Source organism: Prionailurus viverrinus, unplaced genomic scaffold, assembly GCF_022837055.1.
Source record: "Prionailurus viverrinus isolate Anna unplaced genomic scaffold, UM_Priviv_1.0 scaffold_33, whole genome shotgun sequence".
Classification (NCBI taxonomy): domain Eukaryota; kingdom Metazoa; phylum Chordata; class Mammalia; order Carnivora; family Felidae; genus Prionailurus; species Prionailurus viverrinus.
The window spans coordinates 5,056,234-5,078,916 of record NW_025927604.1 but is presented as its reverse complement, the minus strand read 5'-3'; the positions used below and the strand labels follow the sequence as shown (position 1 = coordinate 5,078,916).

General features: G+C 46.5%; 1 protein-coding gene across 1 annotated transcript in view; it reads right to left on the bottom strand.

Moving 5' to 3' along the window:
- Nucleotides 1-709: 709 nt before the first annotated feature.
- Nucleotides 710-22,683, bottom strand: part of LOC125158266 (uncharacterized) — a 106,546-nt gene continuing 84,572 nt past the window's right edge. The window contains exon 3 of the mRNA XM_047845111.1: nt 710-777. Coding sequence (XP_047701067.1) covers nt 710-777 — 68 coding nt within the window. The remainder of the gene's footprint in view (nt 778-22,683) is intronic.

Genomic DNA, 22,683 nt, shown 5'->3' with positions numbered 1-22,683 from the left:
ACCCACGAGATTGAATTCTTTCATGAAAAAGAAGCAGTCCAGATTGGTGTGGTGGTTTCTCCACATCGTCAAGGACCAGGTAGCCCCCGCCCACTGCTCTGCTATCTCTAAGGTGCCACCTTCACCCCCTGGTCCCAGCAGCGCTTCCCACATGGGGACAGGATGGAGGAAAGACACAAGGGATCCCCCCGCTGTTGACTGCAGAACACGTTTATGTCCTGTTGGTCGGAGCTTAGTGACGTGGCCCCACTGAGCTGGAAGGAAGGCTGGAAACTGGTATTTAAACTGGTGCATATAGAACTGAGAAGTGGAAGGGCAGGTGTTCTATTGGTCATGGTGGCAACAACTTCCCGTCTCAACAACTTGGTGATCTTGCTACAAGTCTACAACCAAGACAGGATTCTAGAGTCCTGAAGTTGACAGCGCTGTGGAGTGCCAAGCCACAAGGAGCAAAACGAAGCAGAAAATAAAAATGAAAAGAGCACAATAAACAACAGCATGGTGACTAAAAACCTGACATACAGAATCGCACAAAAATAGGAAATGTTTTCCTTCAAAACCTACACTCACCCACAAACACACCTCCTTCAAATTCGGTAGCATTCAACAAAAACAAGGGCGTGTTTTGCTGAGATTTTCAAGTCAACATGCAGCACACCAAAATTCCAAAGAGGAGCAGGGATTCGATCCACAGCATCACAGGGTCAGCTCAGAGCATCATCAGCCATGAGTTCAAACGATCGTTGTACCCCTGAGAAATGCTTCCCGACGTCCTGGCTGGGAGGGAAAGAAAGAAGGTCATGGACGAGTCTGAGTGGTATTCTTTGCTTCCTGACACCTTGCTCTGAGCTGGCCTGGCAGCTGGACTGATCGAGTTCTATCATACATTAATGGAACGGATGACAGAGTGTTGGCGACTACACTGTCACATGTGCAGGATCGCTGGGGCCAGAGGTCTGCGAGGTGGAGTGTGATGGGGCCATCTGTCACCCAAGGCAAAGATGTTCTCCAACCTGAGGCTGTGCAAGGCACCCAGGTCTCCACCTGATGTTAGACAGACTGTTTCTTTATACGAAAGAAAAATCACTAGGGCTGGGTGCCAGGGAGGAGGCATTGGCTCCCCACCACAACAGCAGGATAGCTCATTAGCTTAATCTTCAAGCACTTGCAATTGAAAACAAGGTGGCTCCGGAGAGGACCAAAGCGGGTCTCGTGGCTCACCTCCTACAGCTCCACCGCATTCAGGAAAACAAAGCAGAGGCCCAGCCTGGCCCTTCTAGAGATTTCTCTCTCTTGACTCTGTTCACATTACGCCCTTAGGACTTAGATGGGCCGCCTGCTCCCTGATCACTGGAGCTCGGGGACCGCTGTCCCTCCGTAGAATCCTGAGTCTTGGTTCTGTACTGGTCTTCTTGTGCTTGGAACACCCGCCTCACACTGTTCCAGTGATCTCTGTGCATGCTCCAACTGTATCGTTCAGACTTGAGCTTACTTATAGTTCTCCCTAAACCCCTCAGAACTAGCGTGCCTTCGGCATGTAGTGGTTGTTTGCTTCAGGAAGTTGTGCGGGAGGCTGAATGAGCCATTCGATTTCATGCCTGCCATCTTCAGTTTAAGTCCACAAAAAATCCTCTGAAGCTGCCTCTCCAGCAGGCCGGGCCACACTTCCCGCACCTGCAGCCCCCTCGGGCACCTCCTTCAGGGTTCACATGGGCTGGGGCAGGAGGACTTCCTCAGGAACAAAGACCTCCCTCCCGATGCCAAACACAAGCCGATACTGTCCCCATTCTTGTGATTTCTTTAGCACTCCAGAACCTGCCTCATCAGGGAAGGACCTGGTCAAGTTGTGGCACGTCGGAAGCCCTGAGCAGGCTTTTGCTCTTCAGCTGTGTCCCAGCTTCCAAATTCACCTCAAGGTGTTCTGGCCTCCAAAGCCTACACTCTTGGTGAGAAACGAGGTCACTTCCTCACCCACAATGTCCAGCAGACTCACCGTCATCATTTGTTCAAGAAGATCGCATGGCAAGACTTCGGGGCTAATTCTGGGAAGCAGGACCTCCGGTCACAGCGTGCTGGGAGGTGCTGTCGTGAACAGTGGCATAGCCTCGAAAGGCTTCGGTGACATGTTTCTTTGTTCAACATGGTGCCCGAGTCTCTGCCTGAACGCAGACAGCCAGGGTGAAGTGAACCTTCAAACTGGCAAGAGTTCTTTCTGTTCAGGGAAATTCTACAGCTGTGTGCACAGGGAGATTTGGGGCTTCCCTCTGAGGGGCCAACATGTCCACAGCTTTCCAAAGTAAGAAGATTCTGCAGAGACAGCCAACAGAGTTTTAGTGCCGTATATATGAGACACTGGGCCTCAGAATGCTCCAGTGCCTCGGCCAGCAAGAACTCTGTCACACAGTGTGGTGGTGTCTTGCCACACCTCGGGACAATTAGAGTGAACGCTTGGTAGGGCTTGGGGGAAGAAGACTTAAGATTTGGTATCTCGGGCCTTCCTCACTGTCAGCAAATGAAAGGGGAGGGACTCGGCTGAAATCAAGCAGGGACCAAGCTCAGATTGCAAAGCCAAAATTTGTTATTTCTGTTTTGTTCTGTTCTCGTTACTTAACAGTGAGACCACTTATGTGTGAACTGGGGAGGGGGGGCGATTAGGGGAGAAGAGGACTAGAGATGAACTAAAATACACTAAATTCCCCAAAGTGTCTTTAACAATAGGAACATCTTGAGATGTTGAGAGACCATCATGTGGCAGAGGGAGAATTCTGTTCTCCCCTAGAAGTCAGTATAAGGGCTGATTTGGAGACGATAAGGAAGAAGTCTCCATAAAATTAAGAAAATAAGATGGGGCACCTGGGTGGCTCAGTCGATTAAGCATCCAACTTTGGCTCGGGTCATGATCTCATGGTTCCTGGGTTCGGGCCCCGTGTCGGGCTCTGTGCTGACAGCTCGGAGCCTGGAGCCTGCTTCGGATTCAGTGTCTCCCTCTCTGTCTCTGCCCCTTCCCCACTCACACTCTGTGTGTGTCTCTCAAAAATAAATAAAGTTAAAAAAAAATTAAAACAAACAAACATGCGTTTGCTGGAATCACTACGATGTGTTCTCAGCCCAGTGGCATTTAAGAAACTAATACGAGTAGGTCTGGCTGACAACTTCAAGGTATGATTAGCACCGAAGGTGGACTTACTGGGATCACTATTTGCATCCTGTGCCACAGCCCCCAAAGAGCTTTCAGCGCTGTCACCTCCTTGGATTCCCGGCAGCCTAGGAAGTAAGGTAGCCAACTGCCATGTCACCTCACGGCTGAGACAACGAGCCACGGCATGCTCGAGGGACTTGCTTGCTCAGTCAAAAACAGAAAAGAGTTTGTGTCCCACGCTGATGCCTGAGGTCACAAAGCCTTTTCATACGCTGTCACACCAAACACCAGTCACCCACCCACTGTGCTTTGTGCAGAAGGAGGTTTTCCATTTTCTTCTCTTCGATTGCATCTAAGGCTCTCAGCCTCATATTCTGGTAGAGTGTGGCCTCAACCTGATAACGAAGAGACTTCAGCCACAGAGGAGGCACAGGGAAGTCCCTTCCTGCCCCGGGTCTGCCTTGTCCTCGGTGCTCCCTGTGACCTTCGAGGCGCTTCTGGTGTCCACTGTACCAGCTCTCCTGACCTCTCGCAGCCTGGCGGATGCCTGCATTTGTCCCCTCCCCATTGCTTTCCTCACGCATGGGCTGCAAACGTGTAGCATGCTTTGGCCATGAGGAACAGCTCTGACCCTGCCTTCTGACACCTGCACAGACCTGTCTGCAAAGGGGACTTGAAGCCGAAGGGGACTTCAGTGTCACGGGTTACGGTCATAAAAGCGTTTCTATCAGGACCGCCTTGCACTGGGCACAAACCTGTTCCTTCCGAATGGGCCGGGCCAGTGGCTTAATTATTAAATCCTGGAGAACAATGTGGCTCTCAGCTGTGCCCCTGAGGCACCGATATGTCTGCGTGTGAGTGTGGGCGATGCGTCTGGCTGACACTAAGTTCCCTCCGTGGAAAAGGCCACGGGTTCACCGGTATGAAGGAATTCTGGGACTCACAGCTGGCACCACCACCATGGAGCTCTTCCTTGGGAATCCGGGCAAAGGGACATCAACCAGAGTTGACATTTTATTGAGAGGTGTCATTCCTGCTGAATGTGTCAAAGTTAGCTAAAAACAGTAGATGCTTATATTTGTTCAATCATTTACTTAGCGCACACAGAGATTTTCGGAGACTTGTCAAGGTGGAGCCAGCAGAGGACTTTTCTTTTACTGAAAGCAACGGGAATACACCATACAGACCAGTCTCAGGTGTGTGTAGAAAAGCTGTCCCAAGGGCATCGTCTGTGCCTCCCCGACTCTGACCCCCTGCCCTCAACCCCGATCTCGGTCCCTCAAACTCCACATCAGTCCCCAGGGCTCCACCCAGGCCCCCGCCCTGAGAAGCCTCTCCTGCATTCCCCGCCCCCAAGGGCCCCACGCCTTCCACGCACCTCCACGCTGGGCAGAAGGGGCTCCAGCCCCAGCTCCCCACCTGCTCACTGTGGACCTTGGGTAACGTGCAGTTCCAACCTTTCTTTTCGTTTGTAAAGTGGAGGGACTCTATCCCTCTCATAGAGCTCTTCCTAGGAGGAACCAGGATAATAGGAAGCACGGCCCATGTTTACTGGCTGCCTGGTGAGGTTCTATGTGGTTTGCACACCTTATTTCATGCCATCCTCTCAATAATGTCCTGTGGTCAATCCCAGGACTACAGAGTGTTCATCAGGCAAGAGGCATAAACTCCTCTCAGGGGCAGACGTTAGGTGTTGATATTGGTTTCATAAACACCTGACATAGAATCTTTTGTTATCACTACCTGTGCATTAGTCCCGTTCCCTCAAACAGGTGAGCAAGTCTTAGTTTCTCCAGTGCATCTCAGTGTCTCAGGCATCCCCAGTGATCAATAAGCAGCCAATGGTTGACAGAAAGGAAGAACGTTGTGCAGAAAAATGTCCAGGAAGGATTTTTGTGGAGGCTTTATACAGAAGACCTCTTTACGCATTCATCTAGGCGAGTCAGAACAATTGTTGCGTTACCGGCTCCACAGTCTTAGAAAAAGAAGGTAATCTTTCAGAGCCACAGTATCCTCCTTGGTTGGAGGGGACAGAAATGCCAACTAAATAATGCTGTAGGGAGTTTTAATGAAGGTGAAGAGAAGCCTATTGATTAAGGGCCCCGTACATATCTGGCATAGATGCCTGGCCAAGGTCCAATTGAGTGAATCTGAATTCCTTGTCTCCTGATTGTTAACCACAAAGTAATCTCTCATTTGTACCGAACCAAGACGGAAGGGCATGGATTGGAGAGAGAGACTTCTACCCCCCGAGGGACTTCACTGGAAGGAAGACAGTGTTGTGAATGTGTGAGACAGCCTGACCCATCAGCACGGGGAGATGTTGGCATCCAGACCACTAGGGGCAGATGAAAAGGATGGGGTTGGCCATGTGGCCAGGGTCTGGTCGGCCCTGCGAAGGAGCTTGGAATTCTGGGAGGTGTGGGAGCTGGTGACCAGTGCTGACAAGGCTTCCATTCAGTAAAAGAAAAGGAAACACGGGAAGGGATTCCCACGTCCTCGTCTGTAAGAAGGGGCCGATGTCATAGCTCCCCGCTGTTGCGTTGACCAGTAAGTGAGGTAATGCGATAACCACGCAGAGCCTCTGGGGCCGTCCAGCACGTGGCCCCCTTGTGCCAACTCCCTGGAAAGCCCCCCTCATGCAATCCTCCCACCTTTGAGAAAGAGATCATCGTAGCCTCACTTTGCAAATGAAGTTGATGGTGGGAGCCACAGCCAGTTTGTTTTATCCCTATTACGCATGCATAAACCTGTCTCCATAATTCAAGCATTAGTTCCACGGGAAGGAAGGAGCATGGCTTTCATGTCTGCACCCTTCCTAGCACCCACGTGCTCAGCTCCCAGGATGCCCACCATTTGTTTAATGGACCAAATATGATAAGTAAATAAAAGCATAAAAGTAGCAGCGACGAACGGTTAACGATCCCTTAGCATGTTTCAGGCTCTGTGCTGGACACAAGGGTACAAAATTGAATAAGGTAGGTTCTGTATCATCAAGGAGATCAAAATCCAGTAGTCAAAAGTGTTTTCTATTGCTTATGCCTCCTTTGACACTCAGGTTTAAAGATCTCTTAACCTTTCATTGACGCAAAAGTAAAAAAGATGTACCCATAGACATCTATGTCGGCATGAAACGATGACATCATACCTGGCATAGAGAGACACTGGTTTCCTGTCTGCTCTTTGCCCTTGAGAAGATACTGAAATAAAATAAACAACAAACTACAACAGTTTGGCTCCATCTTATAAATCACTTCTAAATGCGCTTTCTTTGCAGGAATGCTATTTGTTTGTACTGAGACGTATTGGAGGTGATCTTATCCAGTCTGACCAGCTGTTGAGTGGTCAGGGCAGTATGGTGGACTAACGTTACTGGCTTTAAGGATAAACACAAACTACTTTTGCTGCCCTTTTCTACCTTGAAGGCAACGAAGAAATATGCGTAAGGGCCTGTTTCGTCCTGAGCCCTTTACTCAGCCTTCCCATTGCAGAAGTATTATTTTGGTCAAAGACACCTGACGTTTGTATCGGTCATGACTCTTCCCTTAGCCCCTCCATGTGCCACCCTGGCGTTCCTCTCAGGGCCCACCCTGAGCAGGTCCCCGTGCCAGGAGTGACTTCAACAACTCCCGTCTGACAAACACCTGCCAATCCGAAGCCTTTTGTAAACAGCCGTTGTTTAAGTGAAACCTATGTTGTAAGGTGAACGTTTTGCTTGCCTTAGAGCCGTAGCTGTATATTCTAGTTACATCTCATGGCTTTGTAACTGGGGTTTTTCAGAAGCTGTTCACCCCCGGGTCTGGTGTGATGACTAGGCTCTCCCATGATAGAACAAAGAATTTTGTAAGGAGTACATTTGGTTCTCAAATGGGAACAAGTTGACTACATTTCATGCCTTAGAACAAAGAGGCAAGAAATTCTCAATTCGGGCGATGATATTTTCCTGCATAGAATCTGTGTTTCCATATTATTTGTTCATCAAACATTAGCTCATTTTAAGATGAATTCACTCTTTGGGGCGCCTGGGTGGCTCAGTCGGTTGAGCGGCTGACTTCGGCTCGGGTCATGATCTCACGGTCCGTGAGTTCGAGCCCCGCGTCGGGCTCTGTGCTGACAGCTCAGAGCCTGGAGCCTGTTTCAGATTCTGTGTCTCCCTCTCTCTGACCCTCCCCTGTTCATGCTCTGTCTCTCCCTGTCTCAAAAATAAATAAATCGTTAAAAAAAAAAAAAGATGAATTCACTCTTTGCTCCACATTGTGAGACTAAAATAATGTTAGTAAATAAAAACTAATTGACAAAGGCTCTTTGAGAATATCACAGCCATCAGATTGTCTTTTTTCTTTCAAAGCAGAAAAACAGAGCTCATATTATTTCATTCTTGTGATGCTATCTTAATTTTTGGGGGGAAGGTTAAATTATTCTGAAGAGCTATGAACCATCTACATATTTATTCTTTTTAAAGGTTCTGTGGTGTGTTAGCATCTGGATTGCCAGAAAACAAAATTTTCTTCAAAGTTATTCTTGGGCAGGCCTGGGACTCAACCCATATGTCTTAGAGTTAGTGGCAGCTCAAGGCTTTAATTTATGTGACTTGTTCCAAACTTGTCTGCCTCAGAATTTGGTTCAGTGGATGCGTGGCGCCACCTATGGGTGGGCTCTAGGAAGTTCACTTTCCTTTATCACAAGAGCATGTGTTTCACATTATTTCACAAAAATTATGTTTTGGGGGGACCTTCCAGATTTCAGAGCGTATGGCTGAAAAAAAAATAAGCAGCATCCTATCTCGATTAAATTATTTTCCCTACAACAACTGAAAAGGCATTATTCCTCCACTTAAGTTCTTGGGCTGGGTGATTTAGCAGAAACAGACAAAGCAGTATTTTTTCATCCACTCTCGCGTTCCCTTAAAAATATTTCCGTTGGCTCTCCTTTCCAAGCCATCTCTCACGGAAATCAGACCCATGTCTGCGTACCAGCTCTCAAGAAATGAAGAACACCGTGCCAGCCCAAGAACAAATAATGGTAATAACCCAACACAGCGCAGTGAGAATCACGCTCTACTATTTTCTTCCACCATTATGTACAGATGCACACAATTTAAAGACTAAAAACCCCTGTGGGTAGAAGCTGAGGGAGAATGTCACAGTACATTATTCTCTTGCAATAAAGATCTTTAGAAAACTCTCCGAGCTTATGATAGCCTCAGAACTTCGATCTCTCTCCTCAAACCACACTGGCCCTGCTATATTAAGGACTTCTTACTCCCCCACAAACAAAGTAAATGGAAGCATGAGACCGCAGAGGAGCTTGGGGCTTTGTCCCTCGCATGGAGATTAGGGGAAATTAACAGAAGCAAAAATGCCATTCTCGTCGGTATTACATACCCAATCCACACCTTCCTTTGCATCTTTATGACAAAAATCAGGGCTTGCATGGGAGACAGAGACAACTTTTAATATTTCTGTTAATCCGGCTGCCCAGATGATAGCACTTCTTCCTTTTGTAATCTTCGGCGCAACAAAGAGCAGTTGGGCACATTGATGGCGGAGCACAGCAGTCAACTACCTTGTAAATTAGAAGCTGTGGTTGTAAAACCGGATTTGTATATCACCGGGAGTGGGGAGTGTGTCTGCCTTGTAAATTTAATTAAACAGCAGGTGCAAAAATCAGGTCATATGGCTTTGATGTGCCCCGTGCGAGGGTGACAACTAGACAATGATTCTAATATGAAGAAATTTGCATACATTTGCATTGGAGAGCAGAGAGCACGTAGCTCTCACTCACTTTCATATTTCATTTCTAGGAAGTTGAATAAGATTTGAATGAACGGTTTCTATTTAGACGTTGCAGAGAAATACAAGGAGGGTTTTGGCACTGAAACAGACCGTGCGGACGGCAGGCTAAGATTTCCCGATGCACACTAAAAAACGCAACTGCCCTTACTGAAAAATGGAGCAGGCAGAGAAATGGGAGAAAACACTGCAGAGAATAGGGAAATGTGTGTGTGTGTGTGTGTGTGTGTGTGTGTGTGTGTGTGTGTATTCTATTTCTATTTCTGTTTTTTAATGTTTATCTATTTTTGACAGAGAGAGACAGAGCCGGAGTGGGGGAGGGGCAGAGAGAGAGGGAGACACAGAATCTGAAACAGGCTCCAGGCTCCGAGCTGTCAGCACAGAGCCCAACGTGGGGCTCGAACCCACAGACCACGAGATCATGACCTGAGCCGAAGTCGGACGTTCCACCGACTGAGCCATCCAGGTGCCCCTTAAAGATTTTATTTTTAAGTAACCTCTATACCCAAAGTGGGGCTAAAACCCACAGCCCCAAGATCAAGAGTTGTATGCTCCACCAACTGAGCCACCCAGGCGCCCCACTATTTCTATTTTTTTAATGTTCACAGATAATGAAACACTGGTTGAAATCTTCCCTGTTGGGATCCACCCAGCAGGTGTCTCGCTTGATCTCTTTGCTCTCACAGTCAGTGCCATACATTCTGGAAGGGCAAAGAATGGAGAGAAGCCTTTTCACACACAGCAATTTGCATTTTGCATATTTTTTTAAATGATGTATTTTCCTGCCTTACTGGGAAGACCATATCTTTGATAACAGCAAACCAGAATGTTTAGTATAAACACCATCTTTCCACTCCCTGGGACTGCTCGCCCAGGTATCAGAACAGAGGAAATAGGCAATCCCTGCCAGAACCCAGCATCATCTCTGAGGTGGCCCGGGCAAGGGCTCCACGGGACACAGGCACAGCAAGCCATCTCTGAGCAAAGAGGTCCAGGGGAATTCACCTGTGAGACCCAGGAGCCCCCACATCCTCTTGTCTCAGTTATAGTCAAATCTCCTTCCAAGGTTCCCTGGTCCTCACCAAGAACTCTTCAAATGTGGGTCATTCGGATTTAATGGATCCTCTCTACAGGCCACATCCTTGCCCAAAACAAGTGGATAGAACTGAGGTACACACTTCCTGGACAACATTTGTTGTCCACCTCAGCTAGAAAATCATGGGTACCTTGATGGCAGAATACATCTTCTCAATGTCTACCACAGCGTGTGGCACAGAACACATGCATAGTATTTGTGGAAGGTACTAGAATCGAGTCGAGATACCAATGGCTGAAAAACACCCTCCTGATGCGAGTGATCCAGTATGGATTCACTAGAGACTTCCTTAGAGCCAGGCCAACATTTCTTCTCAGAATCAGGCAAGGTGCCCGTGCCTCACGGTCTGACCCCCTCTGAAGATCCTCTGAAGAGTATCTCCTTCATGGATCACTCTTTCCTGTGGTCTCAATTGTCCCACACACACATCTCCATCACTGGACCATTGTCACATTTGTTATCCTCTGTCTGCCTCTCCTCTATTTCATTGCAACGCCCTCAAGAACAGGGTCTTCACATCATGTGTCTGTCACCTCAGCACTTCGTGTGAAACCCAACCCCTGCTAAATGCTTAATAAGCATCGGTAGAATTAGCTAAATAAATGGAATGCGAGGGACTCAATAAGCAAACATCTAATTGTGCTTTGCTTTTCGTGTAGGGATCCTAGAGAAAGACATAATCAGAACTTCTCACCTGGTGCACAGTGTAGCTCAAATGGACTGCAGGTAGGTCAACTCACTGACCCCTGTGGCCTTCAAAGAGGCTGGACGGGGTCTGAGTTGGTGAGAATCCCAGCTGGTGGCCTCCACCATGAGCAACCTCCTTCTTTCCCTGCAGAAGGCCGGACACATATTATTTTCTGAGTCTACCATGACATGGACGAGGTTTAATTTCAGGAGGTTTCTCCCAAGACCAACTCTAAGAGATTGCCATTACTTGTGAACTCTTCCTGGAAGGCAGCTTCCCCAACTGCTTCATCCACACCGGAGGCCTTCGATCTATTTTAACTGTAGCCTCCCCTGGCTGCATAAGGCCTGTCTCCAGTAGTGAACTTATTTCTAGAGAAACAACTCACATCTCTATCTGAACAAGAAAAATAGGTATCCAAAACCTTTAAGATCTTGGTCTAGAGGGACACCTGGGTGGTTCAGTTGGTTAAGCGTCTGACTTCGGCTCAGGTCATGATCTCACAGCTCGTGAGTTCGAGCCCCGCATCGGGCTGTGTGCTGACAGCTCAGAGCCTGGAGCCTGCTTCGGATTCTGTGTCTCCCTCTCTCTCTGCCCCTTGCCCACTCATGCTCTGGCTCTGTCTCTCAAAAATAAAGAAACGTAATAAAAAAAATTTTTTTAAACCACATGTTAAAAAAAAAAAAAAAAAGACCTTGGTCTAGAAAGCAGCTGTCTGAAGAACATAAACCCGATTTCTGAATTTAATGCAAACACGATACACATACACGGATCTGCCGTCACAGTGAAATAATTGTGGAAAGCTTGTATTGTATAAGGCTACCATTCTTCATGAGGGATGATGTTCCACACCACTGACAACAAAATTATCTAAAGGTCAAATAACCTTTTACTTTTCACAGTATCCCAAATCCTGACAACATTGCATAATTCAGAAAGCCAGCCAATGAGACAGCTTTGAGTTACAATCGCCTCACCTTTCAGGTAGAGAAAGTTGTATGTAAGTGTCCAGGAGGGCTCGGTACAGACCTTCCCCAAACGTGCATGGGCAGTACTGTGCCCAGTACCCAGGAGGGGCCATGTGTGAGGGAATGAGTGACTGAATGAATTTATAACCTCTGAGTCCCACCACATGTCTCGTCTCCTTTGCACTGGTGGGTGAGTTCCCTTGACCTTCATTTCAGATGGTGTAATTGAATCCAGTCTGAGCTCTTCGCCAACACTTCCTCAATCCTGTCTTAAGGGCCAGCCTACCCAATGACAGCAGGCCACCTGATGCTTCCTGGGGCTCTCGGGAGGCTGCTGACATCTGGAAAGCACTTGAAAGTACATGCATGCGGGCCTCTCCAGTGTGACAGAAGAGAAGACGTGTATTGTGCATCCCCCACATTGGCGATAGCTGCAAAATTTCTCAGCAGAGGCTCAGACAATGATGAGAGTCTTTAGTGGGGCAGGTCCTAATGAGCTGAAAGTCAGTGCATTTCTAGAGGAAAGAGATTTTGAAGAGCGTCTGATGCCCTACGGAATTCTACTGGTCTCACAACACTAACACGACCCGCAGGCTTTACAGGCAAAAGCTTGCTCTGACAGCCGCGTTTTCAAGACCAGTCATATCCTGCTGCCATGTTCACTTTCTGACTTTCTTGCTGTCCTCTGCTTCTAACCGGCTCACGAGACAGCACACACGCTCCCCAGGCTCATTTACCTCAAGATGTCAATTATCCCCCCTATCCGTCACAAAGTCCTGTGCTTTGGGGAGCTGGTTTCCCCCTTCTCCCCGCAATGATGTTCAACATGTCGCTTCCAGGTGAACAGCTACACGGATATCTTGGGGTCCCCCCGACCAGGCAATGCCATGACACACAGCTCCGCCCTCTAAAACTCCTTTTCCTGTTTTGAAACCCTTCACATGAAAATTAAACTGTGAAGTCGTTTCTTATAAATTTGTTCATTGTTTGGATTTTTTCAAAATGACATTTTTACCACCAGCTCACTTTATAGTCAATGCTCTTGCCCAAAATGACGGGCAGGTGGGGCGACAGAGTTGCAAGGAGATTATGGATCGGGGGACGCATGTGTGCAGGAACAGGAGGGGTGTTCCCACTGCTCAGTCCCTTGTGGGGTCCGGGCCCCAGATGCCACCCCTGCACTGCAGGTGCCCGGCTGCCTTCTCCCCTCTGACCTGCTGTCTCTGCCCTTGGTGTATCTAAAAGTTGTCTACTCGAGTGTAGCTACAGCATAGCTAAATGATCGGTTTCCTCATTTCCTACTGTCTCCACAAACCACTTCACGAACCTGTTTCATTTTAAAGCTTAATTATGAGCAAAATAACAGAAAGTTACAAACCAGCCAATAGGGGAAATTCTGACATTTCTGCAGTCTTCTTCTCAAGTCCTGTTCCCTCCCTTGTTGCTAACACAAGCGTGGATGGGGCAGAATAGAACTTCTGTCTTCTTCAGGTCCCTGCCTGTCCTGGTGACTGGAATATGCCAACGAAATGAGAATAATTTTTGGCCAAAGTGGGAAATTTGCTTTACTAGATATAAGTAGCCCCAGCTCATAAAGGATCAGGCTTGATGAGGGGTGGTCATTGCTGAGCTGCCCTGCACATGCGCTTATAATCAGATTATTTATTTATTCCACGGCCATCATTTCTAGATGCCATTTCTATGGAAGACTCTGATGGCAAAACATCATACTTGTGTTTGTTTGCCGGTACTGCTGTTTAGGAAAAGAAAATGGTCAAGGATTAGAAATAAAACCGGCAAAATAATGCACAGAATTTATCTTAGATTGAGTTTCCCCAGATGCAGACTCAGTGTGAGTGCAAGTAGTTTATCTTAAAGGTGATCCTGGGAAGTACCAGTAAAAACACGAGAAAGTGAGATAGGCTAGGGAGGAAGCCAAGAAAATAGAACGGCACATGTCCTCCCTCTCAACCAAGTTGAAAAATAAAGTAACTTCTAGTACAAATGAAACAATAATGAAGTTAGTTAGGGTAAGTTCATTTGGCTCTTGCTGTATGCTAGTTAAGTGTCTTACTGGGGCACCTAGGTGGCTCCATCGGTTGAACATCCAACTCTTGATTCCAGCTCAGGTCATGATCTCTCAGTTCATGAAATCGAGCCCCACATCAGGCTCTATGCTGACAGCAAGGAGCCTGCTTGGGATTCTCTCCGTCTCCCCCCCAACCCCTCTCTCTCTGCACCCCACCCCCCCACCACATCAAAAATAAATAATAAACATTGTTTTAGGTGTCCCATAAATTGTAACATCTTCAACCCATCTCCAAGACTGCTCTCAAAACCCATAAAGGGCAATTTCTGACAAATGTGCCCCAGTGTACTTTCTTCCGCCTTTTCTCCCTCCCTTCCTATGGATGTCAGAGTCATATTTTGAAATGCAAATGTCACAGTCTATTAATCACATACACTGAATCTTGTAAAACTGTCCAATATTGATTTTTTCCATGATTTTGTTTGACCTTGTTTTTACTTCATTACATAAATGTTTGCACCAATAACCTGAAGTACTTCGACCATTTCTTGATTATCATGGTTAATGTTTCTTAGGTGTGTATTATTCTTTTTTTTTTCTTTTTTTTTTAATTTTTTTTTCAACGTTTATTTATTTTTGGGACAGAGAGAGACAGAGCATGAACGGGGGAGGGGCAGAGAGAGAGGGAGACACAGAATCGGAAACAGGCTCCAGGCTCTGAGACATCAGCCCAGAGCCTGGCGCGGGGCTCGAACTCACGGACCGCGAGATCGTGACCTGGCTGAAGTCAGATGCTTAACTGACTGCGCCACCCAGGCGCCCCAGGTGTGTATTATTCTAAGCCTGCTTAATGGATAATTAGTTCCTATAGTAGTGTATGAGATAGAGACCACCATCACTCTCATAAGTAAGGAACTAGGCAAGAAGAAGTCAAGAGCAGCCTGTGCTCACAGAGTGACTATGTAGCAGGGAAGTTTGAACCCCCGTCTTCTCTACACCTCTTTTGTCTCTCTTGTTCCTAACTAATGACTCAGCATCCTCATGACCGTTAGGCATCTCAGTGTGCAGTAGACGGGAGGACTTTGAAGCTCTTGTGTTTCCATGCACCAAGTGGCTTCAGACAATTGCATTCGTTTTTTGGTGTCAGTTTGGTGCCCCTCTTTGCTGTCAAGATTCAGTGGGCATCCTCCTTAAGGACCTAATATTGAGAAAGCCCCATTTGGTAGAATGTTGTATGAGATAGATAGTCACAACGTCATTTCACTAAGAGTGACAAGCACGGTATTTGTATCAACTGTTGAGGGATCCTCTTAAGACATCTTCATTTACCGTACCTTCCATGTTCACATCCAGTCTTCAGTGGTAGAGTGACGGCCACAGTCTGACATCCAAAGAGTGTCTGAATCACACAGGGCAACACTGTATGGCAATAGTATTCATGAAAGTTTAATGGGAGACAAGATCCAAATTTAATGAGTAATATAAAGAAAACTGAGGAGGGGTGCCTGGATGGCTCAGTCAGTTGAGTGTCCAACTCTTGGTTTCAGCCCAGGTCATGATCCTGGGGTCATGGGATTGAGACCCACGTCTGGCCCTGTGCTGGGCGTGGAGCCTGCTTAAGATTCTCTCTCTCTCTCTCTCTCTCTCTCTCTCTCTCTCTCCCCCCACTCTGCTCCTCTCCCCATCTTGCACTCTCTCTGTCTCTAAAAAAGGAAGGAAGGAAGGAAGGAAGGAAGGAAGGAAGGAAGGAAGGACGGAAGGAAGGAAGGAAGGAAAGGAAGGAAGAGAAAAAGAAGAAAAAGAGAAAGAGAAAGAGAAAGAAGAAAGAGAAAGAAAGAAAGAAAATCGAGGAAATCTACATGCTATATGAGACCAGGCACTTTCTCCCTCTCTTTCACAGTTATATCCATAGTGTTTAGAGTAGGGCCTGGCTCTTATTATGGATTGAAGGAATTTTTTTTTGTTAAATTGTTATAGCACAGCATTAGACCTACAGAAAATTATGAAACAAGCACAGGGAGTTCTTGTATATTTCACTCCCAGTTTCCCTGTTATTAACATCTTACATTAGCAGTGTGTATTTGTTAATTGATGAATTTTCTTGGATATCAATACATTATTATTAACTGAAGTCCATAGATTATTCAGATATTCTTACGTTTTATGCTCCAGGATCCCATGTAGGACACCACATGACATTTAGTTGTGATTTCTCCCTTGGTTCTTCTTGGCTATGACTATTTCTCACACATTTCTTGTTTTCAGTCATTTCAACAGGCTTGAGGGGCACCAGTCAAGAATTTGGAAGAATGTCTGGGAATTTTCTGATTTTTCTCTTTATTTGACTGGGATTATGTGCTTTGGGGAGTAAAACCACATTTTCATCCCATTGTGTAAAGGGTAAATTCTAGCAACGTGACTTGTCATTGTTGATGTTGACCTGAACCACGTGGCTGAGGTAGCGACTGTCATTTGTCCTGTGTAGAATTAATCATTTTCCCTATCCACTCTCTCCTCTCTGGAAGGAAGTCACTCTGTGAAGCCCACAGTTAAGGAGTGAGGGGCTGTGTTCCACCCCCTTGAGGGTGAAACAGCTATGTAAATTATTGGAAATTCTTCCACATGGGAGATTGGCCCTTTCTCTCTCATGTTTTTATTAATTCAATTTTTTATTTATGTAAGCAAAAATTCTATGAATATATATTGTATACTTTATTTTATAAAACAACACTAATTTATACATTTTGTTACTCAAAACTTTCCAGCTTTAGTCATTAGGAGCTCTTTTCTTTGGCTGTTGTGTCCCTTCCATATACGCCCATCACTGTGAAGTTTCTGTTTCATTTTGTATTTTTTCAGCCCTCTCTTATTTTCTGGTATTACAAAATGCTCCAAGCACATCTCAAATATTTTCTGTCCCAGCCTTAGAATCAGAAAATTTCTCAAGGCGTCCCAGGTCTTTTCACTGGAGAACGAATGATATCAGAAAACAAGCTCTGGGCACCAGATGTGCTGGCTGGTACTGCAGTGTCATTGCTTAAGACCATCTTAATTGACAGAGCAAGAAAAAGTATGTGTATACTAACCCATGTGCATTCCTGTATCTATAAATAGTTCTATACGAACCATCTGTATCCCTAAGCGATATTTTTCACTAAGGCTATAGGAAAATTGTAAAACTGAACCAGTAAATAGCGAGGGTGGGGAGGGACAGAGAAGCCACTCAACTTCTACCTGATAAGGTGAACCCCTAAATTTCAAGCATGAAGACTGACGTGTGAGAAAATGCTGCTGATGCTGTCAGACGCACAGAGCCCATAGAAGCCCGTGGAACAGAAGGTTACACCCTGCCCTGTAGCAGAGTGCATGGTGTCTGTTAAAAGCTGGCTAGGATCTGGATATTTTAGCAGAGCCAAGGCATACCAGGGCCATGAAGTCACTGGTCTGCTTAACTCAATTTGGCGGGCTTCTTATGTGTATGTAAGTTGTGGCCTTCACATTTCAAAGCAGATGTGCAGAAAGTGGAAAAATTCCTAAAGGGAGCAACTGCGGGGCAAAGTAGACACAAAACTTGGATGAACAACCACCTCTTAGACAATTCCTCACTGCAGAGAGGAAATGTGGTACGGAAACTTCCTCCAGGGACACGGCAAGCCAGGGCCCAGCTCACCCTGTGTCCCAGGCAAGCTGACCCCATTGTCTCCATTCTTTCCCTTACTCCCTGTAATGTCTCACTCAGGGGCAAAAGGCCCCTTTGGAAATGCACCCCGTGTAGGAGACTGTCTAGTAAGAGATGAAGAGCAAATCAAAACCACCAGAGGCAGTACCAATGGCTTCCAACATGCAAGAAAACGTCTAGAAGACATGAGGAAAAGCGGTCTGTGTTCAGAGCATGGAGAGGATCATAGAATAACGTGTAACCAGCAGGCCAACCTTGTGGCCATTTTGCAGGTAAGAACATCCCAAGGTTAGATCAAAAGAAAGTAAAAAAGTCCACCTTTGAAGAAGGCAGTAGTTTAAAAGGAAGCATGTTTCTATCTACAAAATGTGTATTTGTAAGTCACTTGGCTTTCACAGGAAAAATACTCAGAGAAAACATGCTAGTGCTTGAAGAGGTGGACGGCACTAGCTACAGGTGCGGCCACCACCACGAAACTGGCGTATACGTGGCAAGCCACCTCAAAGTCATAACTCGTGGAGATGACCGTGACCTGCATTTCTTGAAGTGCATGAGAAGCACGTGCAACAGTAGGATCACCCCCTCACGGCCTGTTAAACTCTGAGATTCTGGAAACATAAGAAGCACACAGGTGGGGATATTAGGGAAAGATAAAATAAATACCCAGTTTCTGGCATAAATGGGGAAACAATGAGTTTAGGAACCTCTCGTTTTGCTTCTCCTATACACTACCACTGCTCTCCTTCATTTGGAAACTTCAGCCTTCATTACTCGAGGATGCTTCCTGCAGCCCCTAAGTGACAACTTCTTTGATAGATGTGTCCCCTTCCACATGATTTTTTAAAATATGAAGTGTAATGAGCATCGCCCAACCAAGACCAAATGTTCTCGGAACCACACAGAAACACCAAAGCCTGCAGCCCTCCGAAGCAGCTACAAGGACACGTCTGACTGATGTGATAGCAGGGGCCCCTACCCAGGCCTCTCGTCACAGCGGGGTGCCTGGAAGAAACCCCACGTGAAATCACAGCCTTCATTTTACATGGCCACATTCAGGGGTCCCTTTCCATTTGACAACGGCTGAGACAAAGCTGGTCCAAGCTCCCGTGCCAAAGGATGAGTGGCGTAACTGGGAGTCAGGGAAATGTACTTGCTGATCGCAACCGGCACCCCACCACGTGCCTCACGTGTATTACTTCCCTGACCTTTACTACAGCCTTGCATTTTACAGGCGAGGAAACGGAGACTTGGAGAAGTCCATCTGGTCAAGTGGAAACTCCACTCCAAGTCACTCTTACGCCCAAAGTCACGTTCTCTGCCTGTCACTACATTGGCTCCCAAGTGTCTCTCTTCTCTACCAGCTCGCTTTTTAGTTTCTCTTAAGGAAAGGAAGCCCCAAACAGGAAGCAACACATGCAGTGAAGAGAGAACCACGTGGGACTCAGACAATCCCAATTCTAATTCCATCTCCGCGATGACCTTTGGCCAGCTTTCTAAAGTTTCCATCTTCGTTTCCTCATCCGCCCAAAAAGGAGGAAAAAGCAAACCTTCTCCGTTCTCTGAAGAGTCACTGCATGCATAAATAAGTGCAAGTTAGCATTAATCCTCCCCAAATCACATTAACTGTTTTTCCCCTGCAAACAAGAAGCCAAGAAATTAAAAAAAAAAAAAAAGGTGCACTTGGGTTTCTACTTAGATTTCTATTTAAAATGTTGCAGAATCAAAGTATTTGCCCATTCTTGTCTCACTTTCTGTCTCTGAAAAACCATGTATTCTAAACCCCAGCCTCTCCTCGTGGCCAAAACCAGCCACTGGCTCTGGCATCAGTGCTCCTTTTAAACAGACTATGGTAAAGTCTGAAACAGATGTTGGGGTTCTCGCTTGTATGGAAGAAGGGCCTGTCACATGGTGTTGAGCTCTCCAATCTTGCATTTATTGACAATAAGCGGGACCCTGCCACCTGGGTCTCACGGCCCCTTGATGGTTTAGGTAAACTGGCCCCCAAACCCCACTTTCAAAGCCCGGAGACAAAAAGCCCTGGACTCCTTGCCCGTACTTCCTGTATGCAGGGTCTCTGTCACCTCGCCCCCCACCCCACCAACACCTGGGCATCCTAAGGAGAAATCACGCTTAGCTGTGCTGTCCTCTACACTCTTCCTTGACCCGTCTCTGTTGCCTCTTGCTTCTCACTGACCTGTCCCCAGTAGGGCAATGTTTCTTCTTGGCCACATTCTTGGTAACTCACCGGTCAAGCCAAATGGTTTGTCAAAACGTCTTCCAGACAACACTTGTGTTCTCCCTAAGAGGAAATCTGTCAAGGAAAATACGTCTAGAGAAGAGTCATGGGGAAATAAATCCGTCCCGTAGGAGATTCAGAAGATGATAAAAGATGGGTCTCAGTAGCTCTTCTAGGTTTTCCTATCATCACCGACATAAAATGCCACTGGTGTCATGTAATCCCCACCTGTGCGTCTGTAACAGCCCGTCTTCTGCCCAGTGGATCAGTCAGGGTCCTGCCCAGACACTCCTGGTCCTCTCAGAGTGGGTCATTTGATAGTGATTATTTACAAATTTATGAGGAGAGTCTAGGGAATCTCCAGGGAGTAGTGTGATGACACAGAGCCAGCAATAGTGGAAATTGTTACGATCTCTAAATCTTAAGGGGCAACCGAAAGGGATCGATTTGAGAACCCAAAAGGCTGCAGAGAAATTACTGTGGCACTTGGCAGGGGCACTTGGCCAGCCCACGCAATCTGGGTAGCTCCAGGAGGTGAGGGGTAAATAAATATGGAACAACTTCTCCTTCTCCGGCCTGATTTCCCACCAGCACCTCTCCCTGGACACCCCTGCTAGGGTCGGCCCCTAGAAGTGAATCGGAAGGGGTCAGTGGAGATCCCAAACAAGTGGGAAGGTCAGTTTCTGGTTGAAAACAAATACTTCATCTCTGCCCCCACATCTGATGCTGCCCATACTTTCCCCTTCCAGTGAGTCATCTCTCTGTGCTCAGCACCCCCTTATCCCAAGTTCAGCAAGAGTCCAAGCTCTGTGAGTGCCCTTGTTTGCTGTAGTTAAGACATTGGCCAACAGATGCTGAGAGGGACACTCTCAAGGTCAGCTGTATACAAAATACAAGATAATTTTCTTGTACTTGCTGACTAGCACAAAGCTAAATTCCGGTAAGGACTGGGTCACTTGTGAAAGTCTTGGCTTGCTCTCTCATTTCTTATCTGCCCACATTGGTCATATCCTAGACTGAGCCGTCACGTGTTTGGAATGTCAACTGCAAAAGACCTATATCAACACCGTTTTTTAAATGGAGGAAAGGTCACGTATAGTGTCAGCCCCATAAATTCAACAATTATTTTTCATCCTTTTTCCCCTGATGGTTTTTTCCTGTGCTTTCCATTGATTTCCTCAATACTTACCCTAGAAGTCTAAACAATTTGTAGCCAAAGCCCAACATAATACAGCTAAACTACTAAGGTCTTCTACCCCCATTCATAAATTCCCTATCTCTGCAAAATGGCTGGCTCCCGTCTTGTCTACATACTTCCGTATCTCTCAGTTCTTACTCCCTCCCACCTCCATAATACAGCTGACCATGCCAGATCTCTCTGGAAGACTCTCCAAGACCATAACTCAGATTCACAACACTCCTTTTCCTGGGCAGATTGCATTGTGCTGATGCCTATCATCACGATGGCAATTATTATCACCAAGTACTACCTGGACTTGAAACTCTGCCAAACACAGTAACGCACACTCTTCATGCCCTATGCCATATAAGGTTCATAACATAACATGAGGTCAGTACTACCATCATTAGTTGTTTATAAATTAAACACATACACAAAGAATAAGTTAAGTGAGTTCCCAGATAAGGATCAGAACCAGGACTCGAGCCCACATCTGTCTTACTTGTAACCATTATTATCCACATCATCTCATCTGCAACCAGTCATAGCACATAGTTTCTCCAACACCTTAGCACATGCTTTTCTCCTGCTCAGTCCATTCTCACTCAACCTTCAATCCCTAGTCCAGAGCCTGGAAAACCACCGCCCTTCTCTGCCCACAGATTTATTTGAAGAGCGCACGTCTGCTCACATGGAACCCTGTTCTAGCTCACTCCATAGCCCTGATCATTCTGTACTCTGTGTGTGTTCTCCACTCATGCAGTCAGTTTTGTACAGGCAATAGGGTTTTTCCTCTTCATTTGATGAGACTTCTCCACATCAGTAGCATATACAGGGCTGGGCAGGGCTCTAGTGTTCCTACATATACCTGATGGATGACCCAGTCTCAAAATGTGTTTCCCATTCACTGATTCTGGTCTGGACTGAATAGTTTTCACCCGAAGAATAAACATCTGCTAGGGGGACACAAGGACTGTTTCTCTAGATTGAAACCCACAAGCCACAAGCCACAAGCCATCTGGGATCCATCTGCCCATGGAGGGCTGGGCTGGTACTAACACAGTTCTGGTTCTTGGCTGGAGCAGTGGGCAGTAGATCCTATGAGGAAGGGGAGAGACCCCGGAACATTGGGAAACTCGGTGACTGTGAAGACTGGTTGGGGACCCCAGCCTACACTTTGTAAAGCACGTGCAAGGTTCCTGCAACATCTATCCACAGGACTACAGGATGGGGGTGAAGATGTGGGTCCCTACCTGGGACACCACTACTAAGTGTTGCCCACATGCGAGGGGAGGCTGGAAAGGAAAGAGGAAATCCGTAGCCTCAGGAACACAAGTAGAATCAAGTACTGTGGCCTCAACTTGGATTTCTTTGCTCCATAATATGATTTTTTAAACTTCTACTTAATGCCTGTTTACTTAATGCCTTCAGCTTGCACCTCCATCAGATATATTGGAAGGAGGAAAAAGGTAAGATTACAGTGTGGGGAAGGACAGGGATAGGAAGTGCAAAACAGTTTTATCTACCAGTCACACCACCTGGGATAAAAATTAATATATGACAAAGTGTCTCTACCTTTATATTTTTAAAGAAAATGGAAGCAGCTATTTCTGTGTGCGTGTGTGTGTGTGTGTGCGTGTGTGTGCGTGTGTGTGTATACCCAAACCAAAAAATACAGTTTAAAATCCTTTTTCCCTAAAATCCTGGGCACTTTTTGTTTATTTGTCTTCCTGACCTGTGCTAAGACACACTGTCTGAGGAAACCTTCTGTCTCCGACAGGGCTCCAGGGGAAGAAACGGAATGCAGCATAACGCCAGCCGAGTTTAACCACACTGGAACTATGGTATTTCATCTTTTGTTTTATGATTTTCCTTC